Source organism: Dipodomys ordii, unplaced genomic scaffold, assembly GCF_000151885.1.
Source record: "Dipodomys ordii isolate 6190 unplaced genomic scaffold, Dord_2.0 Scaffold87, whole genome shotgun sequence".
NCBI lineage: Eukaryota > Metazoa > Chordata > Mammalia > Rodentia > Heteromyidae > Dipodomys > Dipodomys ordii.
In genome coordinates, this window is record NW_012267303.1 from 4,383,647 (window position 1) to 4,404,423 (window position 20,777).

At 55.3% G+C, this 20,777-nt stretch overlaps 1 protein-coding gene across 1 annotated transcript in view; it reads left to right on the forward strand.

The window, feature by feature from the left end:
- Scube1 (signal peptide, CUB domain, EGF-like 1) overlaps positions 1-20,777 on the forward strand; it is a 101,999-nt gene that overhangs the window by 4,479 nt on the left and 76,743 nt on the right. The window contains exons 2-3 of the mRNA XM_013025739.1: positions 3,106-3,237; positions 16,598-16,726. Coding sequence (XP_012881193.1) covers positions 3,106-3,237; positions 16,598-16,726 — 261 coding nt within the window. The remainder of the gene's footprint in view (positions 1-3,105; positions 3,238-16,597; positions 16,727-20,777) is intronic.

Consider the following 20,777-nt stretch of genomic DNA (forward strand, 5'->3'; position numbering starts at 1 on the left):
GGAAGGAGCCCAGGGGAAGACGCAAGGGTCAGAGGGGGGGATCAGAACCGCCGGCCACCGTGGGGAGAGGGGACCCGGGAGGGACTGGGCGGCGGTGGGCGGCCGGGGAGGGTCGGACCCGGGGAGGGGGGAGTGCGGTCGGACTTCCCGAGGGAGAGGAGGAGGCAGATGGACACGGGGGTGGGAGAGAGAGAGAGACAGGAGGACCGGAGGGGCCGCGCAGAGGGACAGAGGAAGGATGGAGATGGACAGATGGACAGTCAGACAGGAGGGGGAGCAGACACAGACGCGGGAGAGGAGACCAGACACGGGCCTCCCCGCAACACCATGGCCAGGGGGGACACCGAGACACCCGCCAGCCTGTGGTGGAGAGGTGGCACGGGCAGCTGGGGGTGCCCGTGGGCTTAGGGGGGGCAGGAAATCCCTGCTCTCAGGCCCTGTTACCTGCCCCTCTCTGGCTGCCTGGGAGGGGGTGCGGAGCGCAGCTGGGGTTCCTGTCACTTTAGCCAGATGAGCGCTTTCCCCTGTCCCTCCCTGGGGGGGGGACTGGGAGGACCCTGCCTGGCCTGCTCCCTCCACTGTCCCCGCTGCTGGGTCCCCTGGGGTCCCTTCTTGGAAGCAGAGCCCTATGTAGGGTGAAGGGCGAATGTTGGAGCTGAGCTTCCTTCCATGACCCCTAGAAAAGAAAGCATGTGGACCCGACTCCCAGAAGCCCAGCCTTGCTGCCTGCCCCCAGCCCCCACCCCACGTCTGTGTGTGTTTCTCCCCAGTTAGGGGTTCTCTGCCTCTGAGCGCCTGTTCTTGCATGCGCCTCTTGTCCAGCTCCTCCTCCTCCTCATGTCTCTGTGTCTCTCTCTGCCTCCCTATCTCCGCTCCCTGAGCCCCCCGGGGACCACAAGCCCCCAGCAGCTGGTCCCAGCAAAAGCAAACCGAAGTCCAAGTGTTAGTCAGGGAGTGAGGGCCGTGCTGCCCAGTCCAGGCTGACAGCCTCTCTCAGGACTCCCCGGTACTCCCATGTGAGTGAGGTATATGCCCACAGCCCCAGAACCCCTTTGCCAACCTCTACCTGTCAACAACCCAGGTGTGTGTGTGGGGGGGGGCGCAGGGATGGCTTCCTGTCCCTCCATCCCATGTCCTGACCCTCAGGAGGGTTATTTTCCTCCGGGTCCCCATCCAGAGTTTCCGGGCAGACCTCCCCTCCAAGTATACAGACTGGCTTTCTCTAGCGTCTGGTTTCTTGTTCTTGACGTAGTTACCCAGATGCACTCCCCACGTAGGGTCCCTCACCCACATCCCCGCTGCCCCCCCAGCCTCTGGCTCCCACACGGCCTGCCCTCCAGCCTTTCCCACCGCCCTCAGTCAGCTGTCAAGCTGTGCTGCACACTTCAGTAGGTGGTACCAGGGCCCTGGACTGTGGTGCTTTGCATGTGTGTATTCATGCGTGCCTGTGCATGTGCATGTATGTGTGTGCATGCGTGTGCACATGTGGTTTTTGATGCCTCTTGCCCCTCAGAGTATGAGCTGTAGCCATAGGGACTCCCGCCAGACAGGACTCCTGGGAGCCCCTTCCCCCATGCATATACAGCTAGAAAGCCCAGCAGCTACCCTCCAGAAGAATCCAAAGTGGGCATTCTTAGGGAGCAGACTACACGATGTGAGGCCAGTGGTGTAAAGAGGTGGGGGCATCCTGAGCTTTCCTTAGGGTAGCTGCTCAGAGAGCCCCATGCTGTTTACCTGAGCCCTTTGGTCTGTGTGTCTGTCGTCCATCTGCATGTTTATTCAGCTCAGCTAGAAGAAACATGGCGCCCAGGCAAGCTTGTTCTGGGCTGGTTAGAATCTAGTCTCTGCCCCTACCAGTGAGCTACTGACCTATCTGTCATCCTCATCCTGAGACATTAACCCAGCGATAGCCACGGCTAAGGTTCTTCTACATTAACGCAGCAATGGCCACGGCTAAGGTTCTTCTAGCTGGGCTGTCTTGTGTCCTAAGGTTTCCCTGTCTGCACCATCTCCCTTCCTCCCTCCTTTCCCCTTCTTTCCTCCTCTCCCCCCCCCTCCCTTTCAGAAAGGTGTGTGGAGTCTGTACCTAGAAGCTCTCTTGCATTATTTCCCAACATGGATAGACCAGTGGGAAGAGTATTGAGAAGAGGAAGTGGGAACCCCCCCAAATGTAGCCCAAATCTCAGTCCAGAAGTGGGGCTCCTAGATTCAGGTTCATGCCTAGGTTTCCTGGGGGCAGGGGGCTGCAGAAAGCGCTGGGAGCAGCTGGCATCAATGAGGCAGAGTTAGCCTGGGCTGAAGGGTGGCCTTGCCCCTGGCTGGACCCTCCAGTCTGGGGGGGGTGGAGACCAAATGAAGACACCCCCAGTTTCATAGCCTTGGGGCTGGTGCAATCCCATGTTCAGGCCACTTGCATAGCTTTCTAGAGTGGCCTTTGCTCACAGAGCACACCCCTCCCCCGACTTCAATGTCCCCATCTTTTTTTTTTGGTTGTGGGGCTTGAACTCTGGGCCTGGGCACTGTCCCTCAGCTCTTCAGCTCAAAGCTAGCACTCTACCACTTGAGCTACAGTGCTACTTCTAGTTTTCTGGTGGTTTTTATTGGAGATAAGAGTCTCATGGACTTTCCTGCCTGGGCTGGCTTTGAACCGCGATCCTCAGATCTCAGCCTCGTGAGTAGCTAGGATGACAGGCATGAGCCACCGGCACCCGGCCACTGTCCCCCACTGTCCCCATCTTAAGCAGGATTTAAACGCCTGTGGTGTCCGCACTGGGTGTGCAGGGGAGGGGTGGGGTGGTGCTGGTGGGGAGCGTGGGTGGGCAGGGGTTTTCCTTCCATGTGTCCCTCTGAATCTGAGCTTTCCCATCTCTTCAGTGGGACGTGGTGAAGGAAATGAGGCCAGCATTCCGGCAGCACCATGCCTGGCACAGAGGAGCTCTGCCCGGGATGCTGCCAGTTGCCACGTTACCTGGCCACTCTCTACCACGCCACAGCTGGTCTTGTCAGTCTCCCCAGCGGTCAGTGGAGCGTGGAGGCGCCCGCCGGCCGCCGGGTGCTCCATCTCCCCGCAGCCACACTTCACCTGCTGTTCCCCACCTCCTGCAGGAGCAGCGGACGTGGATGAGTGTTCCGAGGGCACGGATGACTGCCACATCGACGCCATCTGCCAGAACACACCCAGGTCCTACAAATGCCTCTGCAAGCCAGGCTACAAGGGGGAGGGGAGGCAGTGTGAAGGTGAGTCCCGTTCCCCCCCCCCCCCCCCCGCGCGCCCATCCACTGCCACCCCTAACAAGGCTGCTAGGCTGAGCCTGCCACCCAGCGCCCTGGGCACACACAGCCCAAATGGCTGGGGGACTGGAGCTGCCCTGGAAGGGAGCGGTTGGAGACATGGGGTGCCTGGGTGTTACCCACATTTTAGGCTTTTTTTCTCGGAGAAGTTGAGGTCGTGGCATGGAACGTTGTATGTGGGCTTCTGTCCATCACTGGATAGGAGGCGTCTGACTTCCGGTCAGAGCCACCCAGAGGGGCCTTGCTCTCAAGCTCTAGAATGTGGGCAGGGTAAATGGGTTCGTGGGTTCCTGCCGTCCACCTGCTCAGCCTCGGCTCCCAGACACACACACACACACACACACACACACACACACACACCCGCCCCCGTGGCTGCATTAAGTATCTGTTATGCCCTGCTTCTTGCACTCGCGCTGGCCCTGCTCACGGCGGGATGCCAAGGCCCCCCCCGAGGCTGCCACGTCCAGGGTGTGCCCTGGACACTCACCGTGGCTCCTTAGGGAGAAGGTTGTCACCTTTGTATGAGCTTGCAGAGAAGGTTCTCATCTGTGTCAGCCTGAAGTTAGCTCTAGACCATCTACCTGAAACCAGGCCAGGGGGTGCAGGGAGGGGCCTCTCCCCACCCCTGTGTCTCCCTGACCCCGTGTCAGAAGAGAGGAAAGCAGGGAGCGGCCTGGCCTCTCCAGGGATGCTCTGGGCTGCAGTCCACCTCTGGCATGAACTCGGGTGATGATTTGCCATCCCCAGGCCTTGTTTTTCCCTCTGGCTATAAGAGCCAGAGTTCCCACCATGGCTTCTCCTGGAGGCCTAAGGCCCAGCCTGGGTGCCTGGCTTTCGGCAGACCTTCTGGGTTCCTGTGTGTCGTGGACAGGGGACAAGCGTGCCGGCTGCCACCACCGGGCGCTCTCCCTACCGTTGGAATGGTCCCAGGCTCAGGCTCTGACCTTGGAAAACAATCCCTCTCGGCCAGTGCTCTCGGTCACGGACTGCAGGCCTTTAACCAACCACAGCTACTTGGGAGGTGGGGACAGGAGGACCATGACTCACAGCCAGCCATGGTGGTGCACGTCTGTAATCCCAGCTACTCCAGAGGTAGAAGAACAGGGGATCACAGTTTGAGGTTGGCCCAAGCAAAAAGTGTAAGACTGAAGCTGAAGAACAAACTCAGAGCAAAAAGAAAAGTCCCCTGGGTCTGTGTCATCCGCTCCCTGCCCTCGGGGAGCTCGTGTGCGGCTGGTGCTGTGTGGCACCCCAGTGTGTCAGGACCTGCTGAGCTGCCCTGCCAGCCGTTCATAGACAAGCTCATAGCAGCCCAGAGCCCCCTGGAGCCCCCATGATGCATGCTGGCTGGTGCTCCCCAACCCCCTGGGATGCGTGCTGGTGCTCACTGAGCCCCCGTGATGCATGCCAGCTGGTGTGGGGCCTGGGATCCTGTTTGCCTCCTCCTCGTCTCATCCCGAGGGATGGACGGGTCCCCTCGGGACTGTGCAGAGACTTCCGGGGTGGACCTCTGCAGGGGCCACCTGACCTTTGATATAAGGATGGGCGCGTGGAGAATGAGCGCACGGGCGACCCACCAGGGTCAGGAGTGTGCCCACTCGTGCACACTGTGCCTCTGTATTGGCTTTTGCTGCTGTCCCTCCCCCAGCAGTCCTTTCTCAGATGATCAGAGTTCAAATCCTGCCTGTGCGGCTCCTGTCCTCCGCTTAGCTGTGAAGGGAACATGGCGCCGGCATCTGCATCACAGAGCGGGAGGGTGAGGAAGTTAACTGACTTGGAGCATTTAACAGAGGCTGGCCCAGGCTGTGCTACAGGAGCGCGAGCCCCAGGCTTTGTGGTGGCGCTGGTGATGGTGCGCGTAGTGTTACTGGCAATGTTGAGGATGACGGTGATACTGAGGATGGTGAAGATAAGGGTGATGGTGATGCTGACCGTGGGGAGAAGAGTATTGGTGACAACATTGTCACTGGTGGGAATACTGATGGTAATCGTGGCAAAGGAAGAGGCGAGTGATGATGCTGATGGCGAAATGAGGATAATTAAGAGGAGGAGGAGACAGAGGATGGTGGTGAGGGTGATGGAGAGCATGGCGATTGTGATGGAGTTGATGGTGTTAGCACTCTGGAAGGGTGTGTGTGTGTGTGTGCGCACGCGCGCGTGCATGAGTGCTCTCCTGGGGCTTGAACTCAGGACCAGAGTGCTGTTTCTGAACTTTTTCATTTCATTCAAGACTAGCACTCTATTACTGCTTGAGCCACAGCTCCACTTCCAACATTTTGGTGGTTCAATGGAGATAAGAGTCTCACAGACTTTCCTGCCCGGGGTTTTTCAGGGCTGGCTTTGAACCTCGGTCCTCAGATCTCAGCCTCCTTTTAGCTGGGATCGAAGGTGTGAGCTACCAGTGCCTGGCATGATCATATCACACCGGCGCTGATGCTCACGCGGTGTCAATGGTCATAAGCCGAAGGGGTGATACTTGGTCTCCCCCCACCCGACAATTCCCCACGATCTGGCATGGTTGGGACATGAGAGGTGCTGGTTCCTAGGCGTCCTATACCCCACACACCTCTCCTCCTACCCCGGCGGTGCACGCGGGAAGGTCACAGGTGGCCAGCTACCAAGATCTCACCAGCAGAAATACGTGGGCAGAGCAGGGTGCTGTCCCTCCCCCCACAGCAGACCCCCCAACCCCCCCCATTTCCACGGGCTCCTCCCTATATCCATGGGGCTCTGCAGCTGATCATTCGGGGGGGGGCAAGCACACTGTCCCCACACTGCGGGTTACTGTGCAGGACACAGGCTGGAGTTTCAGGAAAGCCCACATGGGGAGCCCGACTTCCCATCTCCCCAGTTCTTCCCGGGATCAGCCGTGTCATGGGAGGCCTGGAGTGGCTGGGCGTGCGTGTGTGCCCTTGCGGGGGCCCGCTGGAGCTTCTGCTGGTTGTGAAACACGCTGACAGCCACGCGCACCTATGGGGAAGGTACTGGCTGCACTCCAGTCCTTCCCGCTTTGGCCCGCGCCGGGGTGCGGTCTGGGCCAGCGAGGTCAGCTTAGACTGGTGACAGAGCCTTGGGGCCCAGTGGGACTCTGAGCAAGGCAGGGGGGTGAATCGAGTTTTTTTCTCCAGTATTCGTATCCTGTGGAAGTTGAAGTCGCCAGGGGCGAATTTGTGGCCGGTGGGGTTGGAGGGAACTTTCTAGAATATCCATGACCACAACTGTCCCCAAGACAGAGGCAGGTGAGCCCTCCTCTCTGCTGCCCTCTCTATACCCATGGATGCCTCCAGTTTAACTCCTGCCACAGGGCGTCGTGTCTTCCTGGGGTACCTCCTGGAATGTGGGCATGGTCCGTCACCTGCCTGGCTCCTGTGCCCTAAAGTCCCTGGGTTGGGGGGGGGTGCACCCCAGGGTCACCTCCTCCAGGAAGCCTTCCTAGGCTGTGAAGATCTTTGCCACCACACTGAGACGAGGCCCCAAGCCGCTGTGGGAAGACAGCGAAGGGCTCTTGTCAGCCTTGGGTGCCAGCGAGCGCTCCCCGGTCCTCTCAGGGTCACAGAGGGGGGGGAGGCTCTGGCTAACGAGGGCCCCGTGGCAGAGCTTGGGAAAATGGAGTCCAGGGTGGGCAGTCTCCAGGTGGCCCAACAGAGAGGCAGCAGGACCTAGATCCAGCGCACCAGCCCCGGGGCCCCATCTGAGAGTGGGCTTCCTCAGCCGTGGGGGTAGAGGAAGCTGGGGGTTTACATGTGTCCCTGCCGGCACCGCCGCAGCTTGTCTGAGGCAGACCCTGCGAACGTGAGCAGCCAGAACTCCACTCTCCCTTTCCTCTTCTTTCTTGTGCCTGCCGTGGGGCTTGAACTCAGGGCCTGGGCATTTAGCTTTTTTGCTTAGGATTAGCACTCTACCACTTGAGCCACAACTCCATTTCTAGCTTTAGGGTGGTTACTTAGAGAAGAGTCTCATGGACTTTGTTGCCCAGGTTGACTTTGAACCTCGATCCTCTAATCTCAGCCTCCTGAGTAGCTAGGAATAGAGGCGTGTGCCATCTCTGCCCAGCTGCATCCCCCTTTTGATGTCTGGGAGATGCTGCCCCTTGGGCCTGGCATGGCACTTGGCTCCGAGACTCTAAACTCCTGGTATTGCCCGCCCTGCCTTCCTTCCCTCACCACCAGCTCACCTCTTCCTACCCCAGGGCTTTTGCACGTTCTGTTCCTCTTCCTTCAGTGAAGCCTGTGCATTCCCAGCCCATGGAGCCCCTTGGGTACAGGCATTGTGGAAGTTGTCAGGGCTAGCCCTGCACCGGCCCTGCTCTGAATTAGCCAGGCCTGTTTGTACTTGTCCTGCCCAAGGGGCAGACTGGGGCCAGGAGGGGACTGCAGTCCCTTTAAATGCTTCCACTCATTTGACCTTAATTGCCTTGTTTTCAGACCTTTGCTAAGGAAAAGGACTGAATTATAGCTTGAATTGGGGCCTACTAATCTTAATGAGAAGCTCTTGTCTGTAATCTGGTCCAGGCCTCAAATGGGGAGCGAACCGCCCGCAAATGTCTTGTTTAAATAACGGAGACCCTCCTGCTAATCACTGTTTAGTCTGAAGCAGCTGCGCTCAGCCCCGCTCCACGCTCACGGGGTTGACCATTTATTCAAGTGGTTTGCTCCACGCGCAAGTTCCAGCTCCGGCTCCTCCAAAATACTATCATTACCACTCTCAGGGGAGAGGCGTTTTGTTTTGGCCACAATATATTGATTATATTACTGTTTTCGTGTGTGTGTGTGTGTGTGTGTGTGAGAGAGAGAGAGAGAGAGAGAGAGAGAAATAAGGGAAATGACCAGCTCTGGTCATCAGAGATCACAAAATGAGCATGTGTACAATGAATGTAAATAGTCCCTTCCTGAATCTCATGCCCCCAGGGTCTATTCATCAGCCGCTGGCTGGTGGTAGGTAGATTACAGAGTGTGCTATTAAAGGGCTTTAACACAACTCCTAATAATACACTGTATGAACTATTTACAAAAAAAAAAGCAACAAAAAACAACTTCTAACCACTTAGCCTTCTTGGGGATAATGGTGGTGACTTGTTAAACTGCTTCTATCGTCCTGATCGCCCTCTAGCCAAACTCAGGACAGGTTCTGCTCTGAGGAGGTCGAGGGGCATGTGGCTGGTTGTGGGAACGCCTCCTGTGTGTGGGTAAACACTCAGCCCACCCTTGCTCCAGCCCACGCAGCCCACCCCCGGTCCAGCAGGCCCACACGCCCCACCGGAGGTCCAGCAGACCCACATGCTCTAAGCATGTGACACACAGAGAGGTCTGGGAGCACCCGTTCACCTTCAGAAGGAGAACTGGGCTGGGAGTGTGGCTCCAATGGAAGAGCGCCTGCCTAGCAAGCAGAAGGTGTTTGAGTTCGAGCCCCAGCACTGCCACCACCAAAGGAAAGATGTTTAGAAGGAAAGCTCAATGACTTGTGCGCTGGGCACGTGGGCACTGGCTGTGTAAGTGTTGGGTGTATAGGCATTGGGCATGTAGGCGTTGACTACAAGCGTTGGGTGCATAGATGTTGGGTAAGTAAACACAGTGCATAGGCATTGGCTACTTAAGCACTAGGTCCGTAGGCATTGTTGTTGGGTGTGTAAGTGTTGGGCACACAGGCGTTGGGTGCGTAGGCATGGGTATGTAAACGTTGGGGCAAATCCACCTCTTCGAGCCTCCGTTTGGACTACTGAGTAGGCTGGGATAAGCATGTTCACTGAGCACCTACTCTGTGCCAGACTTGGTGTTGGGGCCAAGGTGTGTTTGCTGCCCTTGACCTCCCTGGTTAGCCAGAGACAGGTTGGGAAGGACAAAACAGATACGGCGCGGTGCGGGTACAGGAGCATGTGCATCTCTCCCTGCCGGAGAAGGGGGAAAGACATCAGGGAAGGCTCCCTGGAGGCAGCAAGATCTTAGCCAGGATGGGGAATCAGAGAAGAAACGGGTGCTGCTTTTCCGTCGGGGCCTGTGGTCTCACAGGTCCCTGCTGACCCTGGAGGCTCTGCAAGTGGCTGTCACCTTGTGTCCCACGGGGCAGCAGCACCGGGCGCAGATCTGTCTGTGAGTGTTGACGGTGCCCCCTTCACCCCCACGATAGCCCATTGGGCCTTTTCCCCTCCAATCCTCCTTTCTCCAGGATTAGGGGTCTTTGTCCCTCCTCCCATGCCTCTTCCTCTCCACCTCTTGCTGCCGGCCCCTTCCTCCCGGCCCTCCCGCCTCCCCAGGGCTACTTCTTCCTCCAGTGGCTGTATTTGTTTTGCCATCTAAGGAATGCTAACCAGAAAAACCATTATTTCTAAGAAAATAAACTGTGGGCTTGTTGGCCTTTGAATGCTACTGACATGGATACGAGCCTTCCCCCAAAGGCCTCGAGACAAAGAGGGTCAGGGGGCTCATGTGTGCGGGCAAGGTCGGGGGGTCTCGGCGGCCCTGGGCTGGAGCCCTCCAGATGGGTTGGGGCTGCAGCCCCGGGAGGAGTGAGCTTGGGGCTCCCGTGGCTTGTGGCTGGGCTGGGCTCAGCTGCTGGGCCTGACCCTCTGGGGGCTCCGAGAGGCAAGGCGGCCCTCTCTCCGCAGCCCCCTGGCTTTCTGCCCCTGTGCTAAGGGGAGGAGAGTTGTGGGTGGGGCCCTGAGTGACCGGCGCATGCTGTGTGCTGCCTGCGGAGGTGGGGGCGGGCAGGAGGTGGCAGGCCTCTTAGGCTGCCTTGGGGAGTAGCCCTTCCTCAGGGATGCCCCCAGAGGCTGGTGGAGCCTCCCATGGGGTCCCAGCTGAGCTCAGGCACCTGTCCCTCCCCTGGCCAGTCCCTGGGGTGGGGGTGAGGTGGCCTGGGCCTGGCCAGCCCTACACACACCAGGCTGTGTGAGTCTGAGTCTGGTCTCTCTCCCTACCATGCCCCTCACCCCCACCCCACCCCAGGCCAGCAGCTCCTTGGCCAGAGTCCAGGCTGAGGGCAAGGGGCCAGGCCTGGGAAAAGCATTGGTGCTAAAGGAGTGGAAGGCAGGCGGGTACCTCACCCTCTAGGAGACCATGAGCATCCCTGCTTCCCTGACCTGTGGGGCCGTTGAAGAGGATTGCACCCCCCCCTCCCAGACTCATTTACCCATTTATAAAAGCCAGGGTGGTGGTGGAGGAGCTTTAACACCTTGAGCTCTTGAGTGTTAGCTCCATGTATTTCTGCTTGTCCTGTTGCTGACTGGGGGTACCCCAAAATCTGGAGCTTGCAGTGTGGGGCCTGGACCTCTCCGCACCTCCACCCCAAAGGGGACGGGGAATTTCCTCAGGGTCGGAGCTGAGCCCTGGAAGCCTTCGATGAACCCAGGCAGCCTGGTGGGATTCCTGACTCCCTGCCCCACCGCCCTGGGCAGCTGTGTGGTCTTGAGCAGGGCAGGCAGCCTCTCAGAGTCTCGGTTTACCTGTCAGCGAAATCAAGATGGTGGCCACCTCCTATCTCGTGAGACCTGCTCAGCGGAGGTGGTGGTCGGGCAGCTCTGTCTGGGCCTCGCTCTGCCATTTGTGTCGGAAGCACCAAGGGATGGAGAGGACGCCGGAGGGAATGTGTGGCGTCTGCCTCAGGAGGAGAGCGTGGTGGAGCTTCGAGGGAGCGATGGGGAAGCGTAGCTCAGCCCTGGGTCGGTGTTGGGGCTGAGGAAGGAGCTCCAGGCAGCGCAAGTGCAGCATAAGCCAAAGCATGGTGGCCCAAAGCCACACCAGGGTCGCGGAAGAGGCCGCGAAGTGGCTGGAATCTATGGTTATCTTGGTCACAGCGTGGCGGGGGAGGGGGCTTCCATGCCGGCTGAGCCATGGTCATTGTGTGCAGTTAGGAATGGAAAAAAGTATATAGATTTGTGTTGGTTTTGCATGACCTTTGGCCTCCCCCGTAATTAACCGCTGGGCCCACTTCTGGCATTGTCCCCGCACAGGGACACCTGATCGATGGACGCCAGGGGCCTCAGAGCGGAGCGCCAGCTCATTACTCAGTCATTACAAACCTCGCTTAACCCCGCACCACCGGAGACAGGGCCTTAATCCTTCCTGCTAGGCGGCTGAGGAGCTAACTGCCTTCCCGAGAGCGTAATTAGCCAACAAACCGGATTAAGATTTATTCCTCAGTAAGGACCCGGCTTCCTGAGCCATCCATCTCTCCCAGATTGGTTGTCTGATCTAAGGAGCGCATGGTTTTCCCCTAAAGCCGCAGACAAAGGAGGGCCAGGCCGGCAAGCCCCCAGGCGGGGAAGCGGGCTTTGTTAGAGCCCTGGAGGAATGGCGAGAAAAATGCCAATTTGGGGGCACGGAAGAAGACCCCGTCAGTCATGATCTCAAGAGAGAGCTTGGAGTGCTGTGAGGATTTGCCTCTCAGAGGCTTCTGGAAAGGCAGGTCTGATTTTCAAGAAGATACCCAAAACTGGATGAAAATCAAATGGGAAAGTACTCTGATTCTTTACAAAAGAATCTTTTAGAACCTAGACACCACAGCATATATGTAATATATTATATATTATGTATATATTATAGAGCAACGAGAATCAATTGTGAATTCAATGGAAAAAAAACCCAACAACCCAAACCACTGTCTTGGGAGTGTGCTCCCGCTGGCTGCGGGCACCGCCCATTTAACGTAGGAAACAGCGGGATGCGTGACCTTTGACAGAGCCGTGGTGAGCCGCTCCTCACACTGTTTTCTCTGCGGGCATGGGGCGCTGTCTCCTCTGAGGAGCTCAGTTTTCATTTACACACTGTCTACGCTGGGAGAGCCAGGCTGGCTGGGGTGAGCAGGAGGCTCGTTGGATCTTTTGTCCTGCTCACTCTCTGTCCCCCTCCACCCCCTGTCACCACCCTGGACTGTCGCTGCCCTCCACCTGTAGGGTTGGTGCAGGCTTTGGCAATAAAATTAAATATACATGACACCTTTCCCACCTTTTGCCTTACTAACCTGTGTGTGTGTGTGTATGTATGTGTGTGCACGTGCACGCATGCATGTGTGCACCAATACTGAGGCTTGAACTCAGGGTCTGCGTGCTGTCCCTCAGCTCTTTTTGCTCAAAGCTAGAGCTCTACCCCATGAGCCACAGCTCCACCTCTGGTATCTTGCTGGTTACGTGGCGGTGAGTCTCAGGGACTTATCTACCCAGGCTGGCTTCGAACTGCGATTCTCAGATTTGTTTGGTTGTGAGACACGTTTATGGTGTAGCCCAGTCCTCCTTCCTCAGCCCCCTGAGTGCTAGGATTACAGATTCCCCATGCCTGGCTTTCTCACATGGTTCCAAAACTAAACTTGAGAAGTGGAGGCACACAGGGGAAATCAAGGAAGGCCTGATGTGTGAGCAGACACCTCCATTCTGGGTGCCAGGAGGTCAGCTAGCTGCATGACATGCTGCAGGCTGCAGCCAGGCTGGGGAGGAGAGGCCACGCTCAGACCTAGGGACCTCTGAGCTGAAGGGAAGAGATCCGGGTGGTGGAGCTTCCTGTGTCTTTCGGGCCACTGGTAAAGCACGGTGGGCTGTACCGTGGGGAGTGAAAGCAAAGTCTATAAATGGGCTTGTTGACTCTTGAGTGATCACTTTATTCTGCCATTCTGGGCTTGGTGGCTGGATTACTAATCCTGATAGTGAAAAGGTCACTGTCAGCGATCTCACCCAGACAGTAAGCATAAGTTAGAAGGTTGCCAGGCAACTGAGGCACTCAGTTTCCCTCCTGGGGGGAAGAGGTTGTCCCCTCTTGGGAGGCTTAGGGACCTACAGATCTCCACATCACTGAAGCAGCAGCTGGAATTGCATGGATGGCTATGGTACCTCTGTCTGTAATTGGTTCTGTTGCTTGCTTTGCTTTAGCTTCTAAGAAACCCAACCAAAATTGTAGCCTACCTTTTGTCATCATAATGGACTTACCAAATGTGTCCCCATACTGTCACCAGTTTATCACCCACCCTCGTTTCTTTTCCTCTGTCCTAACATTTTTTTTTTGAAAATATTATTGTGCCTGTATTTTAACCTGTTTGGTTGATGATGTTTGAAGGATTGGATGAGTGGGTGAATACGAGTTTGGATCAATAGATGGATGAATGTTTGAATATGGTGTATGTAGGTAAGTAGGCAGGTGTTTGTGTGTGTGTGTGTGTGTGTGTGTGTGTGTGTGTAGCATGTAAGATTTAATAGAATGGTGAGAATTTGAATCATTGAATATATGGATGGATGGTTAGGTATTTGGAAGGATGGATGGGTAGATGTGTGGGTGCATTTTTAGATTAATAGAAGAGTGAATATTTAGATGGGTGTATGCATGGATGAATACACAGATACTTGCCTGGATAAATTGGTAGCTGCAGAAGTGATTGGATATATGGAAAGATGCCCAGCTGACCAGATGTTTTAGCATAAATAGATATATTTTAGCATAAATAGATGAGTAGATGAGTTGGGTGAGTGCTTGGATGGATGGGCTAGGTAGATGAGTGGATAATGGGGGTAGATGGTTGTCTTGGTAAGTGGATCCATGGTGGCTGGCTGGTTGTTGGGCAGATGGACAAGCACACATACCTGTGGAAGGATGGAAGAGGAGGATGTGAGGGACAGAAGGACAGGCATTCAGATGATGTGGAGGGACAGAAGGACAGGCATTCAGATGACTGGACAGGGTTTTCTAAAGATGAAATGACATGGAAAAAGCGTTTTCCCAATTGCTGGTATGTGATGGACATTGTAGCTTAGGAGAAAGGACATGGGCTTCATAGATTGAAAGGCCTTTGTTCTGATCCTTGACCTACCACTTACTGTGTGACCTTGAACAGTTACAGAACCTCTTTGCACTTTAGTTTGCTCGGTCATAAAATAGATTAAAATGCCTATTCAGAGTAGTGAAAGGGCCTGTGTGTATTTCAGGTGTACGTCCTAGTGTGCTCCCTCCTGAGGTGAGAGAAAAGAGACAGACAGACAAACACCCGGGGAAAGACAGCGCAAAAGCGCTGGAGGCATGTGCTGTTTGGGTTAGGGTTGGGACCAGGCTGGCTTCCTGACAGCCACTTGCTCTGAGGGAAGGAAAGAGGAACTTTGGGGGGGGAGGAGGGACTGCAAGGCTAACTCAGAAGAGGTGTCCTCATGTGACAGGCCTGGAAATCAGGGACTCCAGGGCCGCCTACAGCCTTGTTACAGTCACCCTGCTGAGCTGGGCAGATGCTGACAGGGTGGGAGGAGAGCAGCATTCACACGCTGGGAAGCCCAGGGAGGTGCTCTGGAGGGACGTAAGGGTGGGCTGCATTGCTTTGGAGAGGCGGTGAAATGGTCATACCTGACCCTGACGAGAGGTCAGAGCTGCCAGTGGAGACTGGGAAGCAGTCAGTGTCCTTCTAGGTTTTTTTTTTCCCCTTTGAGCCAGTCCTGGGGTTTGAACTCAAGGCCTAGGTGCTGTCCCTGGCTTCTTCTTTACTCAAGGCTAGCACTCTTCCACTTGAGCCATGGCCCTACTTCTGTTTTTTGCTTGTTTGTTTGTTTGGTTGGTTGGTTGTTAATTGGAGACAGGAGTCTCACAGACTTTTCTTCCTGGGTTGGATTCAAACCTCAATCCTCAGATCTCAGCCTCCTGAATAATAAGTAGGCTTACAGATGTGAGCCATCCACACCCAGCCCTCAATCTTTATAGACAATACATGCTTTCGATAAACCTAAAGCCTTACAGGCTCCTTTAAGGCGATTTAAAATGACCAATGTAAGAAAGATGATTAGAAGCAGAAATCAAGCCGGCTCCCCCGTCATACACACACAAGAAGATGGCCACTGCAGGCGGTGTGGCAGAGCCCCTTGTCCCTTGGGCCCTCGGAGCCTCTGTTCTCTCATTGCTGCTGGCTGGGTAAGCCTGGAAAGAGGACCACACAGCCCAGACCCTGTGCTCTGTCATCATTGCGTCCGCTTTCACGGAAGTTATCCCTGCTGCTCTGGGAGGTCTCCGGCAGGCAGGCATCAGGGCGGTGCTTGGTTACCACCACAGGAAGCAGCTCGGTCAGTACCTCCCGAGACACCGGTGTTTTCCAGGCTGGCCCTAGATTCCCCTCACTGCAGCTAACTCTGCCCCCTGTACCAACATGAGAGCCAGGGCCTCCCGCAGTAACACAGCCTGCTGAGCGGGCTCCAGCCCACCTCCGGGCTCTTCTGGCCTTTTGGGGGGCTGGCTGGACACCTGCTTCAGCAGGTTGAACTTGGCCTCAAATCCCTTCTTGCTCGAGCTTGCCGGTTCCTTCTGTCATCTCCTGAGAATCACTTCCAGGCCCACACTTCTGGTTCTGCCTTGCAGCACTTCCGGCTCCCTCCTCCCAGCGAGTATCTTGGGGCCTGTGGAGGTCACCCAAGAGCCTGGGGCGTGTTTAGAGCTGGTGTCTCAGGTCATGGCCAAAAGGGTCTCTCTGTGCCCCAAAGCCACCTTGAAGAAGAGGTAATGACTTGCTGTCGAGCCATCGGGTCAGGGACCAAATGTTCAACAGGCTGGTCCCAGTCCTGTGCTGCAATGTTCCTCCTCTTCTCTCTGGAACTTCGGAACTGATAGCCCTTTGACCCCGGCTGGGAAATGCTGAAAAAGACTTAAAACAGCAAAAAAGGACAAAAGAAAAGACTGACCTTTACCAAGGCTACTGGCCATTGTTTGCAAGACAGAAGCCTGTGTTGTGACGGGAACGCTGGGACAGCTGACAGTCAGGCTGCAGCTCCTGCCACGAAGGCAACTCTTCTGGGTGGGATGGGTGGGCTTCGCCTTCGCACTACATCATCACCTTTTGATGATAGGCAGATTGGGTGCTCTGTCTCTTCAGCTTCAGGAGAGATGATTTTCAGGGGCCATTGACAGGGACCCCACACGTCGGCAGGGTTGAAGCATTACAGAGAGACAGAGCCAGGTGTGAGCCTTTCATGATCACCCGTGTCAGGAATGAGAAGGTAACACACACATGCACGCACACACATACACATACATACGCATACGATGTGCTCACGTACACATACATACACACCATGGCCTTGTACACACATACATGCACACATACACACATACATTCACACATACACCATGGCCCTGTACACATGCACGCACACGCACACCATGGCTTTGTTCTGTAGACTGGTGGTAAGCCTGGCTGCAGATTCAGGATCTTTGTTTTTATAACCCCTAAGTCCTCACCCCTCAGAAAGACTTTATTAAATGCCCGTGGGGTCACCCGTTGCCACGAGGTGCTGGCAGTGTGCGGTGTTGGGGGAGGGGACTCCAGGGCCTCTGTCTGACCCCTCTTGTGTCTCACCTTGCAGACATTGATGAGTGTGAGAATGACTACTACAATGGCGGCTGCGTCCACGACTGTATCAACATCCCAGGAAACTACAGGTGCACCTGCTTTGACGGCTTCATGCTGGCACACGATGGACACAACTGCCTGGGTGAGTGTGTGGCCGCGCCCGCCCCTGGGCGCCCGCCCTGGGCGCAGCCTGCCTGGTGTTTAGCTCTAGCTGATACCTCTAGGGCCTGTGGGAAAGCTTACCTCCTTCTGCTCCTTGTATTAGCTTGCTCAGGCTGTGATAACAAAATACTGTAGACGGGGTGGCATAAACACTGGGGATTTTTATTTCCTCGCTGTTCCAGAGGCTGACAGCCCAGCGTCCAGGTATGGCAGCTTGTGCCTCCTCGGAGCTGCTCTTAGCGTGCAGAGGGTGGCCTGCTGGTGGTGTCTTCATGTCTTCCCTTTGTGTACTCATGTGTCTGGTGCCCTAATCTCTTCTTAGGAGAAAACCAGTCCGATTATTGGAGTAGAGCCCAACCTTGCAATTCTATTTTTAATTTGATTTTCTCTTGAAGGCCTTGTCTCCAAATATAGTCACACTTGGAGGTACCAGGGATTGAATTCCTTCGACATAGGCATTTTGAGGGGACACAGAATAGCCCATAATCTTGTATGCCTCCAAATTCCTGAGGTTCAAGAACAGTTTTAAACCAGTTGTGTAAAATGTGTATCCATAGAGCACTTCTGCCGGATAAAATTGGGAAACCACAGAAGAGTAGAGGAACATAGGAAAACACTGGAGAACTGCTCTGCCGCGTCCTTCTGTGTTCTTTCTGGGTCCAGGTGTTCTCTTATAACAGCGTGCTCAGCTGGTCAGCTGGTTTTGCACTTTTTCTCTTTTATGTCATGTGTATCGCAGGTATTTTTATGTGGCCCCTGTTACCACCTGCTTGACAACCAGCTGATAAGTTGCTAATGACCTTTGTGAGTTTCTTAGGGGTATCATAATAAAGTAACAAACTGGGTATCTTAGGGCTAAGGGTGTGGCTGAGGTGTGGTAGAGCTAGGAAAGCAAGAGATCCTGAGTTCAGGACCTGTGCACACAGCACAGTGGGTGGCTTAAACAAGAAACTAGTTCTGACCTACTTGTGCATTGAGATGGCTGGCTTCATCTATGGGCTGTGAGCTAAAAATCTATCCCAGGCCCCTCTCCTAGTTCCTGGTCACCTTAGAAATCCCTTGGTTTACAGAGGGTTTGCCCATGTGTCTGGCTGCCCCAGCTCTATGTGTGTTGGTTCACGTCCAGGTTTCCCTTGTTATAAGGATACCAGTCATATTGGCTCAGAGCCGCCGTAACCATCTCGTCTTAACCAGATCACGTGATGGAGTCATATTTCTTTTTTCCTGCTCTTCTCTCTTTTTAAAATTTTATTGTAAAGGTGCTGTACAGAGGGGTTACAGTTGCATAATTAAGGTAATGAGTACATTTCTTTTTGAACAGTGTTACTCCCCTCCCTCATGTTCTCAGGGTAAGATTTCTAAACAAAGTCACAAGAACTGGGGGAAGGGCATGGTTAGACCTTCAGTTTTTGAAGGACATCATTCAACCTATAAGAGGTGGTTTGAGATCTGTAACAAGAGAATTGACATCACACGGCAGACCGCACATGCCAGTCCTGGGGTTTGAACTCAGGGTCGGAGGGCTGTCCCTGAGCTACTTCACTCAAGGCTAGTGCTCTACCACTTGAACCACAGCTTCATTTCTGGCTTTTAGGGGTAGTTTATTGGAGATAAGAGTCTCATAGACTTTCCTGCCCAGGCTGGCTTTGAACGACAGTCCTCAGATCTCAGCCTCCTGTGTAGGATTCCAGGCTTGAGCCATAGCACCTGGATTTTTTTGTTTGTGCTATCAGTATCCAGAGGTGATTCTGGACCTAAAATGTTTTCGTTTCCGGCTTTCTCGAATGTTCCTTTAGGATTGCTTGCCACAAGTGGAACCAAAGGGTCCAGAGATTTTTTTTTTAATGACTTTCCATGCAGTACTTCCCTCATAAAGGGATCAAGCTGACATTTAGCGCACCAGCTGGCTTGTGGGGTAAGGGCTGCTGGCCCAGCACCCTGTGTGCTCTTACCTTTGCCTCCTAGTAGCCTGTGGGACTCAGCTCCTCCTGGGTTTGTTTAATGCATATTGGTTCTCACATGATCTTGTTATGGGAAACAGATCTGTGACCATGTAATTACACTCCAAATGAGTGCCAAAACAGAGGTCTGGACGGCGAGTTACTAAAGCCCAGAAGGGCCTGCGAAAAGCTATATGCCTCGCTGGGGAAGGGTGGGGGAAGACGCGGGGGAGACGTGGGGCCTTCAAAGAGGAGAAAGAAGCCCTGAGCAGACTCAACAGAGGCGGGGGAGGCTGGCTGGGTCAGGTCACAGCCTGTGTGGAGAGGGGCGGGTGGCTTCTCAAGTCTAGGGGGCGGTAAGGGAGGATGGGAAGGATATGGGGGGAAGAAGCCGGGGGTGGAACTGTGGAACCAGGGACAGGACAACTTTTGCTGTGGCATGCACCAGGTTAAGTATTAACCAAGAGTTATCTCGTGCAATCCATCCAGACGCAACGCTGCGCCCAGTTGTGGCAGAGAGGGTGCCTCGGGGATTGGGCATTGGGGGAGGCATAGTTCACTGTCCCTGTGTGACATCCTCAGAGCAGCAGGCAGCGTCACTCTGGCCTGGAGGACAGACCTATGTCACTGCCATTGGGGCGGGGGGGGGGGCTAAATCATGACCCTTCATTTATGAATAGTGCCACTCTAGTCAGGTCTTTCACCTCGTTGAGCCCACTTCCTCCACTCTAAGATGGAAAGTGTCATCCTTGTTTAAGAGGGCCCTTGTGAGTTTGGTGACATCATACATAGCAGAGGCCAGCACCGAACAGAATGTCTCAGGCGTCTGCAAGGCCAGGGCCAGGTCTGATGCACAGAGCTCTGCAGCCAGCTCTGCTGTTACCCATGCAGGACCGCTTGTCGGGCAACACCCTTGCTTCCGCTACAGCAGAGGCCCCTCCCACACCTCTGGACTCACAGTGGGGTCTGTGTGGGTCTCAGTTTCAGTGGCCTTGTGCCCAGTGGGTTCTTCTAGGCTGATCAATGTCAACCCCCTGTCCTTCCCCATGATCACCTGTCAGGAAGCTCCAGCCTGAAGAAGGCTCTCCACTGCACCTCTGCTTGCAGCTCAGGGCACATCCTTCCACTGGCTGTAATTTATTATTTCTATTAGTAAGTAGTTATCCCACTGACTTTTTTGCTGGATCTTTTTCTTTCTCAAGACCAAACTCCAGTTCAGAGAAGTCAGATCTTGGCTCCAGCTGGGGCTTCAACTTAGACTCACTGTATGACCCCAGGCTGGTCAACTGAGCTTTGAGAGCCCCTTGTCCACCAGTGAGCTGCCATGCACAGTGACAGGACGTCGGAGTCTGGCCTAGGCCGGCTCGACAAGCACACCTGAGAACAAGCTGGTCTGGCACCTCAAGAGTCTAGCTCAAGGCCTGGCTGCTGAGGCTCAGAGTGTGCGCCAGCTTCCCTCCTCTCCCCAGCGAGGGGACCCTCAGTGATAGTGGCCGCAGAGGGGCAGAGTGCTGATTAAACCGCAGGAGAAGTGGCGACCTCTCTGTCCTGATGTGGTGGAGGTTCCGGGCAGCAGCCCCGCCTGCCCATATGCGTGGATCTCTTTCTTATTACTATCACCAGACGGCTGGTCAACACTTCCAGGTTAGAGGGTGTCACGGGCAAATGGCCCATTCCAGCCTGGCTGCTGCTTGCCCTGGACACTGTGGGGACCAGGGAACAGGGGTGGGGCCCGAGAGGAGCCCGTGCAGCTCTGTGCGCCACAGGAATGGCGACATTTCCTTCTGAACCTGGAATACACAGAGATTCCTTCCTGCCGACCCGGGCGGGAGGCTAGACTTGAACCCACCATTCCAGTGCTGGTTGCCCTTTTGTGCCACGCCTGCATTGCTCTATAGTGAGCCCCCCTCTCCCTCAACTGAATGGGGAGCTCTGACCGTCCACCCTGGAGCAGCTGCCCTAGCAGCCATGATGCCACAAACTCCATACTCCAGAGCGGGGGCTGTGGCAGAGCTGGGACCCCCGGGCGTGAGGTCAAGCCTGGCCTGATCATATCCAAGGGCAGTGCTAGAGGGTGCTGCACTGGGCCAT